Source organism: Cajanus cajan, chromosome 11 (assembly GCF_000230855.2).
Source record: "Cajanus cajan strain Asha chromosome 11, NIPB_CcT2T_4, whole genome shotgun sequence".
Lineage (NCBI taxonomy): Eukaryota > Viridiplantae > Streptophyta > Magnoliopsida > Fabales > Fabaceae > Cajanus > Cajanus cajan.
In genome coordinates this window covers 14,882,238-14,899,991 of record NC_138527.1, presented here as the reverse complement: position 1 = coordinate 14,899,991, position 17,754 = coordinate 14,882,238, and the positions used below count along the sequence as shown (strand labels likewise).

At 29.8% G+C, this 17,754-nt stretch overlaps 1 protein-coding gene across 1 annotated transcript; it reads left to right on the top strand.

The window, feature by feature from the left end:
* Window positions 1–1,744: 1,744 nt before the first annotated feature.
* Window positions 1,745–12,430, top strand: LOC109787977 (protein HAPLESS 2-like). Its single transcript, XM_083067158.1, has 7 exons — window positions 1,745–2,341; window positions 4,181–4,488; window positions 4,578–4,673; window positions 4,992–8,545; window positions 8,635–8,778; window positions 9,238–9,277; window positions 11,096–12,430. Exons 4-6 carry the CDS (start codon window positions 8,360–8,362, stop codon window positions 9,265–9,267), a joined length of 360 nt encoding a protein of 119 aa, XP_082923284.1. The 5' UTR covers window positions 1,745–2,341; window positions 4,181–4,488; window positions 4,578–4,673; window positions 4,992–8,359; the 3' UTR covers window positions 9,268–9,277; window positions 11,096–12,430.
* The last annotated feature ends 5,324 nt before the right edge of the window (window positions 12,431–17,754 follow it).

Genomic DNA, 17,754 nt, shown 5'->3' with positions numbered 1-17,754 from the left:
TAGTTCTTAATAGTAACAATAAATAATTATTATCACTCATATAATCCAACATCTATATACAATTGCAAATATATATATATATATATATATATATATATATATGTATTTGAATGAATTATACCGTGAAAAATTAGTTGAAAAGAGAGGGCAAAAAGGCTAATAAAGAGGAGTATCATACTCTTATGTATGTTAACTCATACATTGCATATGTAGAAGTTTTGTTGACCGTTATCACAGGCGGAATCCGCAATGTCTGCATCTTTCTGGTTGAATTTTCCTCTATTTCCACCAATTCTGCAACAATTGAAGCCTCTCCTCCACTCTACACCATCATAAAGTAAGTTCAAAACAAGAAAATACAATGCATAACATGGCTAACTCACTTAATTGAAGACAATGAGAATGATTTACCGAGTCACTGGGAACAACCATGTTGACTACAATTTTGGTGGTGCAATTGAGATTATCGGAGTTGGAGTTCTTCTCGCACTTCTCCAACTTGGATTTGGAGATAATTTGAGTTCCAGCAACATGGGACGCGAGAAAGGAAAAAAAAAAGTAGGAAGATGATAAGGGTAACACACGAACGCAATGCCATTTTTTGGTGGTTACAATTTTGAATTGTGGAGTACTCTTCTAATTGGTTAAGGAAGAGTAACGTGGGTTATCCCTTTGTTTCTTTTCTCCCATATCCACGAGCTTTCAACATGTATCTACATTCTGAAATGGTGAAGTTGCAGTGGTAAATTTAATGTGATCTTGATTATGATCATTAAGATGTCAAATAAATTAATGAGTATTCAAACCAAAGCATCAATAATCAATAATAAATAAATAAAAGAGTGTAGTTTATTAAATTTGAACGGTCAAAATTAAACTAAAAATATGGTATTTTTTTTAATGGTCATGCGGATATTAAATATCTTTTAATACTGGTCATACACCATATATTTATGTGAATTAAATTTATAGTTCTCATATATTTTATAATAAAAAAAGTTATCACTTTGTTCAAAAGATATACATATAGGTGAAAATTGAATTATTTCATTCGAACTCGTTGTATTAGTATGTGTGTTAAAACTTTGTAACTTTTTAAACTGAGAAACCTGTACTCATTAAAGTATGCCACGTTATATTGTCAATTTTCATTGTTTCCATATTCAATTTGACATTATTAGTCAAGTATTTGTATTGTGATGAATTAGTTATAGTTATTTGTTTCATATTCAAAGAAGATCACAGAGAGTACTAAATTCAGGACCGGAATAACAGAACATATATTTTTTTGCCCGAAATGTTAAGAACTAAAATGACACTAATTTGGGGAAGCAACAATTGAATCTGGCATGTTTGTGGTGTAGGAATTATGGCGAACACCATGAGTGCATACAATTAGCATATCATTACACATAAGGAATTCTCACATACGTGATTCGAAAAACAAACACCGACTTTACAATCACAAAAACATTCAAATCATATAAAAAAAACTTTCAAAAAGAGTAGTTAGGTTAGTTAGGTTACCTAAAAGAGAGATTTCAGAAAAATAGTATTAAATTCTTTGAAACTGAATCTCAACGCTGTGAGTTTGGTGGAGCTTCTGCAGATAGCGGTTTTGGCAGCAAAGAAATAAAGGTGAAACTAAAACGGAAGAATGACTTTGAATTGAAGGAGGGAAACAATGTTTGGGTTCGCCACACCAGACCCACACTGCCACCAGGCCCAAAATGTTTGTATCCCTGTTTAATCCTACGAAAAATAAGCCCAAAAAAGAAAATAAAAACTGACCAAGATATATAATGGGGATAGATGTATAACTCCTTATAATTACTAGTAGAAAAAAGGCACTTCGTGCCCGCATTGTATTAAAAAAATAAAGAAGGAAAATCATGAGAAATTAATGATACAAAAGGTAGTTATTAAAAAATAAATAAAGGATAAAATAGTCCATATAAAAATAGAAAACAAAAGTAGTTATTGAAAATGATATTCCCTTTGTAAAGGGAAATATAGACAGAATGACATTGTAGATTAAAGATATAAAGTTAGTTAAACAAGTTAATTAAAAATAATAAAACAAAAAAATATGGACATCGAAATAAAATATCCTTTTTATTAATGTTATAAATATATAAATATAATTTATTTATAAATAAATGTGTTTTTAATGTACCTAAAAACATGAATAACGCATGCAATCGTCCTAGTTCTACTGAAAAGTGAAGAAATTGCAAGCAAATGTGCAACCCTTGCTCACCACCCCTCATTCTGCAAACCTTCTCTCTCCCTCCCTCGCTCGTTCTCTCACTCGCTTTTTCCTTCTCTCTTTCTACTTCAGGTCTGCCTTTCTTCTCTTTTAGACCCAGGGTTCCATTTGATTTCTTGATGATTAGGGTTTCATTTTCAATTGTTTGATTTTTTTTCTTTGATTTCTTATTGATCATGGTTTCATTTTCATTTGTTTGATTACATTGACTTCATATATTGATTCTGTAAGTTTGTTTGCCGATTAAAGATTGAGACATAAAGTGAATAGCAATTATGTATCAATCTCTCTGATTAGAATTTGTGGACTATATTTTATTCATTTTCATGTTTTTGCTTCTATCTTGTTACAGGTAAAAATAAGGAAAATTCTCTTTCCAATTGTTTTATAGGTTTTAGAAATGAATGCATGCAATTATCAAAGAATTAATACATTTGAGAAAAAGTTTATTCAATTGTTGTATTGTAAATTTTGTTCTCTTGTCATGTTGGAAGAGTAAACGTATTATACAAGATAAAGTTACAATTGAACACATTTGGGAATAAAAGATAGTATATGATAATAATGATGGTAGAAACCCATCCCAAGTGGTTTTCACGCGTGAAGAAAATTATTAGAGATAGAAAAAGTTAACTTTTAATGACTTCTTATAGAGAAAACTAACTTTTTCTATTTCTAATGAATATTTGTAGAAACTGCAATAAGAAGAATAGATAAAACAGAGAATACACTAAAGCAGAAAGAGACCAACAAAAATCATAAGCAAAATCATTAATAAGGATTTTGAGTTCAATAGTTATACTATAAACATGATTTGCTATAAAGCATAATAGGATCTTCTTATCTATATATGTTGTCAACCCAACTAATGGAAAAAGGTTTGGTTTTTAATTATTAAAAAAAAATATATGATTTGAATGTTTTTGTGATAGTAAAGTTGGCATTTATTTTTTGAAACACGTATGTGAGAATTCCCTATGCGTAAATGATATGTTAATTGGTATGTACTCGTGGTGTTCGCCATAATTCCTACACCACAAACATGCCAGATTCAATTGTCGCTTCCTCAAATTAGTGTCATTTTAGTTCTTAACATTTTGGACAAAAATAACATATGTTCTGTTATTCCAATCCTGAATTTAGTACTCTCTGCGATCTTCTTTGTATACGAAACAAATAACTATAACTAATTCATCACAATACAAATACTTTACTAATAATGTCAAATTGAATATGGAGACAATGAAAATTGACAATATAACATGGCATACTTTAATGTGTATAGGTTTCTTAGTTTAAAAAGTTACAAAATTTTAACACACATACAAATACAACGAGTTCGAATGAAATAATTCGATTTTCACCTATATGTATATCTTGAACAAAGTGATAACTTTTTTATTATAAAATATATGAGAACTATAAATTTAATTCACATAAATACATGATGTATGACCAGTATTAAAAGATATTTAATATCTGCATGACCATTAAAACAAATACCATATTTTTAGTTTAATTTTGACCGTTCAAATTTAATAAACTACACTCACGTATTTGTTTAGAGTGGTTTTGGAGTGGTTTTGTTTTGCTTTTGCTGTTTGAAGAAGAATAATCGCCAAACTGCTTCTCTCTATTTTGCATGTTACGTCACTTTCTTTATTCTCTCCACATTCACTTTCATGTCCCCAAGAAAACCATCCTTACGTCTTGTTCTAGATCTATATAATTTCGATGGTAAAACTTGATTCTGCATGTATTTGAATAATTTATTAATGTCATTGAATACTCTTTTATTTATTTATTATTAATTATTGATGCTTTGGTTTGAATACTCATTAATTTATTTGGCATCTTGTTGATCATAATCAAGATCACATTAAATTTACCACTACAACTTCACCATTTCAGAATGTAGATATATGTTGAAAGCTCGTGCATATGGGAGAAAAGAAACAAAGGGATAACCTACGTTACTCTTCCTTAACCAATTAGAAGAGTACTCCACAATTCAAAACCGTAACCACCCAAAAATGGCAATGCGTTCGTGTGTCACCCTTATCATCTTCCTACTTTCTTTTTCGTTTCTCGCATCCCATGTTGCTGGAACTTAAATTATCTCCAAATCCAAGTTGGAGAAGTGCGAGAAGAACTCCAACTCCGATAATCTCAATTTCACCACCAAAATTGAAGTCAACATGGTTGTTCCTAGTGACTCGGTAAATCATTCTCATTGTCTTCAATTAAGTGAATTAGCCACGTTATGCATTGTATTTTCTTGTTTTGAACTTACTTTATGATGGTGTAGAGTGGAGGAGAGGCTTCGATTGTTGTAGAATTGGTGGAAGTAGAGGAAAATTCAACCAGAAAGATGCCAACATTGCGGATTCTGCCTGTAATAACGGTAAACAAAATTTCCACATATGCATTTTATGAGTTAACATACATAAGAGTGTGTTACTCGTCTTTGTTAGCCTTTTTGCCCTCTCTTTTCAACTAATTTTTCACGGTATGATGCATTCAAATACATATATGTTTGCAATTGTATATAGATGTTGGATTATATGAGTGATAATAATTATTTATTGTTACTATTGAGAACTAATCTAGCGTTTTCTTTTGGTTTTAGATGATTCTATTTTCAAAGCGAATGGAAGCTAGACGATTAGTGTGGATATAATTTGATATTTTGTATGATTAAGTTAAAGTTTGTTCTTAGCAGGATGTTCCATATAAACCTGAAGAGTATTATGTTAAAACACGCAAATGTGAGCCAGATGCTCGTGCGAATATTGTGAAGATATGCGAGAGGCAAGCTATGATTTATTGTTGTTTTAGGTTTTGCTAGAGGCTAACTATAGTGTTAGACAATGCTAATTTCGCTGCTTGGTTTCTTGTACTTGTGTTGCAGACTGCGAGACGAAGAGGGTCATATAATTGAGAACTCTCAGGTGGCTTTCTAACACCCAATTTTAAATATAGTCATTGATGGTCATAGCTAACATACTTGCTCCACTTTTTAATTCATTACAAAGGAGATATTTATTGAAAATTTTCTACATTGAAATTTGAAATGAATTTTATTATCAGATGAAATTAAGGACAACCGAGGAATAAAAACCTTTCGTCCAATATTGTTGCTTGATATCACTTTTTCGTCCAAAAACATATTTACCCAACTGAGTTATGATAAGTCTAGTTCCATTACACAATCCAGAAGATTGATCCATATTTCTCAACAACATTATCAGAACACTAACTTTCAATTTTACCTCATGATTTGGAAGTCCAAAAGTAGTTAGGTTAGTTAGGTTACCTAACAGAGAGATTTCAGAAAAACAGTATTAAATTCTTTGAAACTGAATCTCAAAGCTATGAGTTTGGTGGAGCCTCTACAGGTAACGGTTTTGGCAGGAACGAAATGAAGGTGAAACTGAAACGCAAGAATGGCTATGAATTGAAGGAGGGAAACAATGTTTGGGTTAGCCACACCAGATCCACACTGCCACCAGGCCCAAAATGTTTGTATCCTTGTTTAATCCTACGAAAAATAAGCCCAAAAAAGAAAATAAAAACTGACCAAGATATATAATGGGGATAGATGTATAACTCATTATAATTACTAGCAGAAAAAAGGCACTTCGTGCCTGCATTGTATTAAAAAAAATAAAGAAGGAAAATAATGAGAAATTAATGATACAAAAGGTAGTTGTTAAAAAATAAATAAAAGATAAAATAGTCCATATAAAAATAGAAGCCAAAAATATTTATTGAAAATGATATTCCCTTTGTAAAGGGAAATATAGACAGAATGACATTGTAGATTAAAGATATAAAGTTAGTTAAACAAGTTAATTAAAAATAATAAAACAAAAAAATATGGACATCGAAATAAAATATCCTTTTTATTAATGTTATAAATATATAAATATAATTTATTTATAAATAAATGTGTTTTTAACGTACCTAAAAACATGAATAATGCATGCAATCGTCCTGGTTTTACTGAAAAGTGAAGAAATTGCAAGCAAATGTGCGACCCTCACTCACGACCCCTCTTTCTGCGAACCTTCTCTCTCCCTCCCTCGCTCGTTCTCTCGCTCACTTTTTCCTTCTCTCTTTCTACTTCAGGTCAGCCTTTTTTCTCTTTTAGACCCAGGGTTCCATTTGATTTCTTGATGATTAGGGTTTCATTTTCAATTGTTTGATTTTTTTTCTTTGATTTCTTATTGATCAGGGTTTCATTTTCATTTGTTTGATTACATTGACTTCATACATTGATTCTGTAAGTTTGTTTGCCGATTAAAGATTGAGACATAAAGTGAATAGCAGTTATGTATCAGTCTCTCTGATTAGAATTTGTGCACTGTATTTTATTCATTTTCATGTTTTTGCTTCTATCTTGTGACAGGTAGAAATAAGGAAAATTCTCTTTCCAATTGTTTTATAGGTTTTAGGAATGAATGCATGTATGTATCAAAGAATTAATCCATTAGAGAAAAAGTTTATTCAATTGTTGCTTTGTAAATTTTGTTCTCTTGTCATGTTGGAAGAGTAAACGTATTAGACAAGATGAAGTTACAATTGAACACATTTAGGAATAAAAGATAGTATATGATAATAATGATGGTAGAAACCCATCCCAAGTGGTTTTCACGCGTGAAGAAAATTATTAGAGATAGAAAAAGTTAACTTTTAATGACTTCTTACAGAGAAAACTGACTTCTTCTATTTCTAATGAAAATTTGTAGAAACTGCAATAAGAAGAATAGATGAAACAGATAATACACTAAAGCAGAAAGAGACCAACAAAAATCATAAGCAAAATCATTAATAAGGATTTTAAGTTCAATAGTTATACTATAAACATGATTTGCTATAAAGCATAATAGGATCTTCTTATCTATATATGTGTCAACCCAACTAATGGAAAAATTTTGGTTTTTATTTATTAAAAAAAAATATATGATTGGAATGTTTTTGTGATAGTAAAGTTGGCATTTATTTTTCGAAACACGTATGAGAGAATTCCCTATGTGTAAATGATATGTTAATTGGTATGTACTCGTGGTGTTCGCCATAATTCCTACACCACAAACATGCCAGATTCAATTGTCGCTTCCTCAAATTAGTGTCATTTTAGTTCTTAACATTTCGGACAAAAAAAATATATGTTCTGTTATTCTGATCCTGAATTTAGTATTCTTTGTGATTTTCTTTGTATACGAAACAAATAGCTATAACTAATTCATCACAATACAAATACTTCACTAATAATGTCAAATTGAATATGGAGACAATGAAAATTGACAATATAAAGTGGCATACTTTAATGTGTATAGGTTTCTTAGTTTAAAAAGTTACAAAATTTTAACACACATACTAATACAACGAGTTCGAATGAAATAATTCGATTTTCACCTATGTGTATCTCTTGAACAAAGTGATAACTTTTTTATTATAAAATATATGAGAACTATAAATTTCATTCACATAAATATATGATGTATGACCAGTATTAAAAAATATTTAATATCTGCATGACCATTAAAAAAAATACCATATTTTTAGTTTAATTTTGACCGTTCAAATTTAATAAACTACACTCACGTATTTGTTTAGAGTGGTTTTGGAGTGGTTTTGTTTTGCTTTTTCTATTTGAAGAAGAATAATCGCCAAACCGCTTCTCTCTATTTTGCATGTTACGTCACTTTCTTTCTTCTCTCCACATTCACTTTCATGTCCCCAAGAAAACCATCCTTAGGTCTTGTTCTAGATCTATATAATTTCAATGGTAAAACTTGATTCTGCATGTATTTGAATAATTTATTAATGTCATTGAATACTCTTTTATTTATTTATTATTGATTATTGATGCTTTGGTTTGAATACTCATTAATTTATTTGGCATCTTGTTGATCATAATAAAGATCACATTAAATTTACCACTGCAACTTCACCATTTCAGAATGTAGATATATGTTGAAAGCTCGTGCATATGGGAGAAAAGAAACAAAGGGATAACCTACGTTACTCATCCTTAACCAATTAGAAGAGTACTCCACAATTCAAAACCGTAACCACCCAAAAATGGTGTTGCGTTTGTGTGTCACCCTTATCATCTTCCTACTTTCTTTTTCCTTTCTCGCATCCAATGTTGCTGGAACTTTAATTGTCTCCAAATTCAAGTTGGATAAGTGCGAGAAGAACTCCAACTCCGATAATCTCAATTGCACTACAAAAATTGAAGTCAACATGGTTGTTCCCAGTGACTCGGTAAATCATTCTCATTGTCTTCAATTAAGTGAGTTAGCCACGATATGCATTGTATTTTCTTGTTTTGAACTTACTTTATGATGGTGTAGAGTGGAGGAGAGGCTTCAATTGTTGCAGAATTGGTGGAAGTAGAGGAAAATTCAACCAGAAAGATGCAGACATTGCGGATTCCGCCTATAATAACGGTCAACAAAATTTCCACATATGCATTGTATGAGTTAACATACATAAGAGTATGATACTCGTCTTTATTAACCTTTTTGCCCTCTCTTTTCAACTAATTTTTCACGGTATGATGCATTCAAATACATATATATTTGCAATTGTATATAGATGTTGGATTATATGAGTGATAATATTTATTTATTGTTACTATTGAGAACTAATCTAGCGTTTTCTTTTGGTTTTGGATGATTCTATTTGCAAAGCGAATGGAAGCTAGACGATTAGTGTGGATATAATTTGATATTTTGTATGATTAAGTCAAAGTTTTTTCGTAGCAGGATGTTCCATATAAACCTGAAGAGTATTATGTTAAAACTCACAAATGTGAGCCAGATGTTGGTGCGAATGTTGTGAAGATATGCGAGAGACAAGCTAGGATTTATTGCTGTTTTAATTTTTGCTAGAGGCTAACTATAGTATTAGACAATGCTTATTTCACTGCTTGGTTTCTTGTACTTGTGTTGCAGACTGCGAGACGAAGAGGGTCATATAATTGAGAACTCTCAGGTGGCTTTCTAACACCCAATTTTAAATATAGTCATTGATGGTCATAGCTAACATACTCGCTCCACTTTTTACTTCATTACAAAGAAGATATTTATTGAAAATTGTCTACGTTGAAATTTGAAAGGAATTTTATTATCAGATGAAATTAAGGACAATCGAGGAATAAAAACCTTTTGTCCAATATTGATGCTTGATATCACTTTCCTCCAAAAAATATTTACCCAACTAAGTTATGATAAGTCTAGTTCCATTACACAATCCAGAAGATTGATCCATATTTCTCAACAACATTATCAGAACACTAACTTTCAATTTTACCGCATGATTTGGAAGTCCAAAAGTAGTGATAGTATTAAGAAATTCAGGGGTGTGAACATCATCATGTGCTCCTAATTGCCCTTTAGTAGAACATGTACTATTTGAACTCAAATATGAATTTAATTCTCAAAGAATCAGTGATAGCATGTAATCATTTAATTGGTTAATGATTTCATTTGTTGGTGCTAATATGGCTTATGTTGGAAATACGTGTGGTCAGTGATGTTTTCCAACAATGATGGATAAGTGCTATTAACAATTGATGAAAAAAGGTCACATGTATTCTTTATAAGCAAATCTTTAGGAAATTCAATTTTCATTTCTTCATCATCTCCTTGACCAATAGTTCCATCACCGATGCTCAACACCCGATCCAAAAAAATTTAATCTCTATAGCATTGGAAATTGAATTGGTAGTTTGAAGTCTCATGTTTTTTGTCAAAGTGAGAACCTCACAAAATTTCCAAAGATAAAAAGCACTAATGCTAACATTGACAATATCTTATCTTATCCCTTTAGGAATTATACGTAAAATCTGTCTAAAATCACCTCCTAAAATTATCACCTTTCCTCCAAATGGGAGATTCAAACTATCAACATTAGTAAATCGCATAATGTTTTTAGAAATTTTGTCAAATATTTCAAAACAATGTTTATAAGTTATGGGAACTTTATCCCATATTATCAATTTAGCTTTAATTATAAATTGAGCTAAATGGTTTCCCTATTTAATACAACAAGTAGAGTACTCATCCATATTAATTGGGATAACAGATCTAGAATGTGTTGTCCTGCCATCGAGAACTAGCAAAACTACTATTCCACTTGATGCAATTGTCAAAATGATTTATGCCTCACATCTTAAAGTTGTTGATATAGTCCTCCAAAAAATACCAAAGCTATGATAACAAAAATGAAATTATCGTTATGAACAAAAATTTTTAAGTTTATAAAAACAAATGAAATTTAAAATCAAAATATGAATTTAGAAATGCAATCAAATATCTAACTAATCACCTTCACGTTGCATAACTATCCTTTGACGATGCAAGATATCATCACTCAAATATTTCCAAGTACTTGACCAAACAAATTCAACCCTGAAGAGTTGATTAGAAAATAATAATGTTGCAAAAAGTCTTCTTAGATATGAAGTTGAACCCAACTTAATGCCTCAATTATAGCATCAATGAACTATTTATCATAATCTAGCAACCCCAATGCATAGCAAGTATCCTTAAATGTTGGATGAATGACATTGTTGATTGTTTTGATGGCATCATATGATTGTGGATACTTAATTATATTGAGCAAAATTCTCAAATAATAAATCTCTCCACTTCCTGGAGGAACAAAAAACAACCTGCCAATAAAAAACCCTTGTTGTCTAGGAGTCCATTCACGTGATTTTTGTTTCCAAACAAACTTCATTGGAAATTTAGCATATGTCAAGTCCCTAACAATTGAGTATTTCTTATTTGCTTCCATCTTGACATGTAGATTGACAGCTTTTTAACCACACAATCAATGCATTAATCATCACGAAAGACGATAGACTATTCAACTGGTAGATGGAAAGACAATCTTTCAATTGAGGGTTCTCTACAATGGATGTCAAAATAAAAAAATCCTCCATCTAGCTTCAAATGATGACAAACACCTGCAATCATAATACAATTTGATCTCATCAACACATTGGGAAGTGGACCGCTCTCCAACATTGTCATAAAAGGTAGTAGTGACACAGTCATAGCCCTTGTTAACATACATGAAAAGTTATTTGATAAATTAAGATTAATTACATCACTCTACATTAATATGAGCATTGTACTTCAGCAACAAATCTTTATTATAAGGAATGATAAATCTGTTGTCCATCACAATATCACCCTTCATAATTACTCTACCATTGTCTCTTCTTCTATAAACTGGATACCTATTTGCATCAATTATTGTTTGTTCAACAAAATTCTTAGTGAAATACTTTGTACACTTCCCAATTACCATGCATGGAGATTTCTTATTTGAGCTCCACATGGTCCATGGACCATTAGAGATTGCACAATATCAAACAATTCAGAATCAAAGTTTTTGTCAGGAACCTTAGCAGATATGATCTTGTCAATGTCACGAGGCATTGTATATATAAAATTTGGTTGCATCCAAATAAGAATGTGGGCATGATGTAATCCACACTTTTGGGACTCTATCGTATACACCACTGCATATTCAAAATTAAAAAAAAAATCATTATGTGACAAAGCTATTAATTTCATATTTACAAGTCATTTTGAGCAATCAGTTTGAATCGAAATTAAGTTAGAATACGAAAATATACTTGTTGTAATCTTACAAAAAAAATTCCAAATAAGAATGTGGGCATAAGGTTATCCACGCTTTTGGGACTCTATCGTATACATCATTGCATATTCAAAATTAAAAAAAAAATCATTACGTGACAAAGCTATTAATTTCATATTTACAAATCATTTTGAGCAGTAAGTTTGAATCAAAATTAAGTTAGAATAAGAAAATATACTTGCTGTAATCTTACAAAAAAAAAATTTCCTTCCTTTAAATCCTTCAAAAGTTGGTCAAGTTTCACCTTAAAAACTCAATAAATTAAATAAGGTCTATCTACATATTGTAGTCCATGATTACTCAATACTCAATTTAATTCGGGCCACTTTTGATTACAGGTAAAAGTAATAAGCAAATCAGGGTAACCTGCCCATCTACAAATACCCATAGCATTCTGATAATTTTGAAACATGTGCCAAGCACCTCCAATGAAACACGAGGGTAAGACAATACGTTTTCTTGTTGTTGAAGGATCTGTTTCACCTCTTAAAATTGCATTTTGTAAACCTTTATATATTTTTGACCTTAATTGCTTTTGGTGAGTTTTCACATAATTCAATCTGGCTTACTCAATCATGTTATAAGCGTCCACCAAAATTTTTTGAAAAAGCCTTTTGGAGTACAACAAAACTACCTATTTATCTCCTCTTTGTTGAATTTTATAAGGAAAAACTCCCTCATAGATACTTTTTCCCTTTTTTTTGGAAGTGTCTATTGTAACTTCATTTAATGGGATGTCATCATTGTATCCATCCTCTCCACGTGGGAACAAAAGTGGGTAGTGCAATGTTAAGTAAGCAGAACTCACTATAGAAAGTCATTCTAGGTATCCTTCTTGAGTCTCTAAAACAATGTCTCTCTCACCATTGCCTACAAAAAAATCACCCACAACTAAAGTCGCAACCTTAGACACAGTTGGAAGATTATACCTCTTACCATCCTTTCCGCTTTTCCTTATTATTCTCAATTTTAGGTTGCGCACATTACTTTCCTTTAGAAGATCTTGAACCATACTATATGTTTGAACATAAGGATTATAAGAGTCAAGCATCTTTTTAATGTTAGACATTATTTCTGTATGCAATAGATCATAATTGTTATCCATCCTACAATATAATAGAATAAAAAACTATTTAAGATAAGGACTCAACACATAAATTAAGTATGGAAAATTTAGAAAAGAAATAAATAATATAGCCAAATGTATCAATAATTATCTAACAACAAAAATTCTGTTAGCAATTTCATTTTTCGTGTCATATATGTACAATTGATAAAATTTGGGTATCTTTAATAGATTAGTAAACAAACTACCAATTCTATGGTAATTCTCACAACTCATGACAAAAATTGGAGGACCCGATCCATTATCTTACCCCCCCCCCATAAAGATGAATGAAAACATCATATTAAATGATTTAATATTCTCCAAGAATAGCTCACTCTTTGTGTCACTCTTTAAGGTGCGGGCCAAAAATCAGGAAACTTTATTTTACCTTGCATGCAACACAAAGAGAATCTAGGGTTCGCTGGATTGTAACCCTTTTACACTCTCTCAAAATACCACATCATTGCTCCACATTCTTGATACTCATAAGTAAGATCACCAATATCACAATAAATTCTTTATTATTATAAGAAAATAATAAGTTTTCATATAATAGACTAATGGTTAAAATATGAAACTTAAAAAAAAATACAATATTGAATACATACAATCAGTAGTGGATACATCTTCATGTATATCATCAATTAGTACATTTTGCTCTGATGTTTTGGTTGATCTACCATTATTCCATATTAATTTTTGTGATCTTTTCCTTTACGCATGGTTATTATGATTTGATTCACGTTCTTCCAACGAGTCATCAAATTCATTATTTTGATTTGATGTGCGATTTGGTCTTTGGCAAGATAAATATCTTAACTATAAAACAACAACATAAAAGGATAATCAAATAAGAAATGCTAAACAACTTTATTTAAGATAGTGTTAGATTGACGAACATTATGTATGCTATCATTGACTGGAAAAAAAACCTTGTAAATAAGTTTCTCTATAGGCCTACGCCCCATAGAAACTGTCTACCTGAGATTGTCCCTTGGCCCGTAGGTCCTGGCACAAGGTTAGAATTCTAGCTCTTCCAGAGTGGTATCTCACTGATGGCTCTGGCCCCCCCAGAAGGAGGCCTTCATTGCCCTCCACCTAAGCTGCGCAGGAAAAGCCCAAAGCCAATCCCAGGAAACAGTGAAGCGATAAAAAAAAATTGTTTAATACTTTAACTTGTCAGTTGTTACATCAAAAAATTGAAACATATTACATTGACGTTGCATAAGTGCAACTTTACCAAATAATAGTTTATCTCCAGCAAAAAAGGGAGAAACATTTTGATTGTTGGTTCCTAGTAATAATGATAACAAAATATGAATAATTATTAATTTTTAAATATAAATAGAATAAGTCATCTTTTACAAAATTTAATTTTACCAATAGTAATATATGACAATGGAATACTACACTATTTTACTTGATTAGATGTGTTTCCTCCAATAAAATCATTTAGATAATGCTCACAGGAATGATCACTTGGAATGTTGTTCCTCGCAATTGTAAAATACACACTCATATATTAATTACATTTTAAAGTGCTTCTATATTATTAAATATTTTGACAAAAAATTATTTCCTATTACTAATATGTAACAATGGAACATATTATCACTCACCATTGGTGACATTTGAATGACACACTGACACATTTATTGTGATTATAATATTAAACATCTTCATCGAATGATTTTGAGTTATTTTGTTTTTTTTCAACATTATCCTCCATAACACTGCTTGTCTCTAAATACTCAAAATTTGAAAAAACTAAAAAAAATGTTAAATATCTATTATAAACAATTTATAATGTTTAGCATTGAAAGAAAATTTAAAAAGTTCAATCTGTCAATAAATAAAATTATTTATTTATTTTCTTAAATGACTCTCGCTTGGGAACTAAATCTAAAAGGACAATAACAACAAAGAGTTATACAACAAACCTTTGTCGTTTCAATATGAATCAAAACCATAAATATTTAAAAAAACTATAGTTTGGCAAGCAAATAAAAGGTTAGATAATTAAAAATAACATGCACAGTAAATAAATGACGCAATGGGGTCTTTAGTATTAAGAGAAGAATAGTCATAGAAGAAGAAATATATATGCAGGAAAAATTTTCAATTTTTTTTTAGTATATGAATGAAGCATAACATGTTCAGTTTGGATGGTGATTAAATTTCAAAAATCAATAATCACTCACGATATATATGATGCAGTAGATAAATCCATCAATTGAACCATTTATGTTCAAAGAGAGAAAAAAAAAAGTGTGACATTGAGAGAAGAACATTCACACAAGAATAAATAAATAATAAAGAAAAGACAATAATATTATAATAATGTATTTTAATAAAATATTTAAATAAATAACGTAACACATACCTTTTCTAAAGTATATCATGTCTATCCTCTATCACATAAATAACTTTATTTGCACTACATGTGACATGATAAAAAATGGACACAGTTTCTAACATAACAAACTAATATAATGAGACTTTAATATTTTAATATTAAATACCTTTAGTTGTTGTTGCAACCATTATAAAAATAAAGAGTCACTCATCTTTTAATCATGCGTCGTAGGAAACAAACATCAAATGTGCATCAAAGGCAATATCCACCTGCTTTTGTTAATTGAGTTTATCTAAGAAACCAGTCACCAAATGCATAGTAAAACTACCCTCCAAAAATTTTTGTTTAGTTACTTTAAATCAACCAACAACCAAATATTTTAATTATCTGACGGGGTAGTGATTATTTTGGCTTATTTACTTTAACCAACCATCACCAACCAAAAAATATATTAACCTTTAGATTTTTTTCTTTTTATTTATGTAACATTTTAATTTTGTAGTAATTTTTTGGTATTCATTTATTTTTTCTTTTTACTTGTGTAACTATTTTACCGGTAGAAACTTTAGATTAATTTCTGAATCAGTAATCAAAGTATAAAATCTCATAGTTAATTATTTATTTAATAACCATTGTAATTATTTTGAAAATCATTATAGGAAAAAAACTGAACAAAATTTATAATATTTATTTAAAAATATATTATGTAAACACATAAATATAATTAATATTGCAATATATCTTTATACAATATTTTTGAATAATTATAAATTAGTTTTATATTTAGAAATTTTAAAATAAATTTTAAAAAATAAAAATTAATAAAATATGAAACAATATTATTTTCTTATCTTTATGTTTCAATTAGAAACCTGAAAACAGTGAAATATGAGGAAATTATCACATGAAAACTACACCTGATGGAAGAATTAAAATAATTTTTCAAAGTTATTGATGAACAAGATGAAACAATTTCATCGTCACCTTATTTTTCAATTTGTTCGTAATTAAAGTATGTTTGAAATATTTATTCAATTTGTTCATAACTCATTTGAACAAAATTAGATTTATCCAAAATCATTAACAAAAAAAAAATAGTATTAATAAAGACATTCATAGTTTAAAAAAACTTGTTGAATAATATTTGCATAGAAAAACATTTACCACATGAAAACACCAATTAAAACTTCAAGCATAAATCAAAGGGTTAAAATATAACTAACAATATTTCACAACTAAATCATCAACACTATTCACATGATGGTATAGTTCTCAAAATACAAAAAAAACCATATGGTAGTTAAAATCCAAACCAAACCCTTGACATTAACAACTCATAGTCTCCATAAAAGACATATCCAAAAGGATGAAAACCAACAATACCATCAATCTCAAAATAAATTCATGTTCAAAGGCATGAAACCACAATTTCAAAAGTGCATAATACTTACATCTACATCACTATGAAACCATATGAATAGTTCCTCCAAACTTGAAAACATGTAAACCCATAACACAACCTAAACACTAATCAATACAAAGAAATCATCATTCTTCTTGTTCCTTCTTGATATCAACAATAGCTTTGGTACCTTGGTGCTTGAAGTTTGAGTTTCTTGATTCAGGACTAGCAAGTTTTTCCCTGTGACTTTAATTGGAGGAGTTTCTTCTAGAGAACCAGTAAGCATATTTTGCACAAATGAAAATATTAGTAAAAATATTTGAACAAACATACTTAAACAAAATACATTAAGTAAAAATTACCAACCAACTTACATTAGGTTGTTGGGTTAGCACTTCTCCACTAAACATGACAAAATTTGACGACATGGTTAAACATGAAAAAATTTGTGGAACTAGTGTCATCAATGACAGTGACATGAAACATGAATCTAATAAATTTTGAGGGCACAACATAAGTTGAAGGATAAATACTTAAATTATCTAACAAAATTAAAAGAGTTAAATAGATGCATTATGTTAAAATATCATATTATATTTTTTTAATATGCATAAGTTTCAGATTATGGCTAGAGACTCCAACAACAATCATCTCACAATGTTCACAAAAAATACTAGCTTCCAAGACTAATAACTTTTTTAGCACATTTGTTTTATGAATTATAATGCCAATATTTGTGCTGATCAATTTCTATAATCTTTCCCAGATCAGTGTAGTAACATCTTTAATTACATGATAATAGAGGTTTAATATATTAGAAAGAATAAATTTAATGATTAAATGTACTTATTAAAATTTACAAAAAAAATAATATTTAAAAATAACAAAATCTGAACACAATTAACAATATTAGAAATTGTCATTCACTGTCT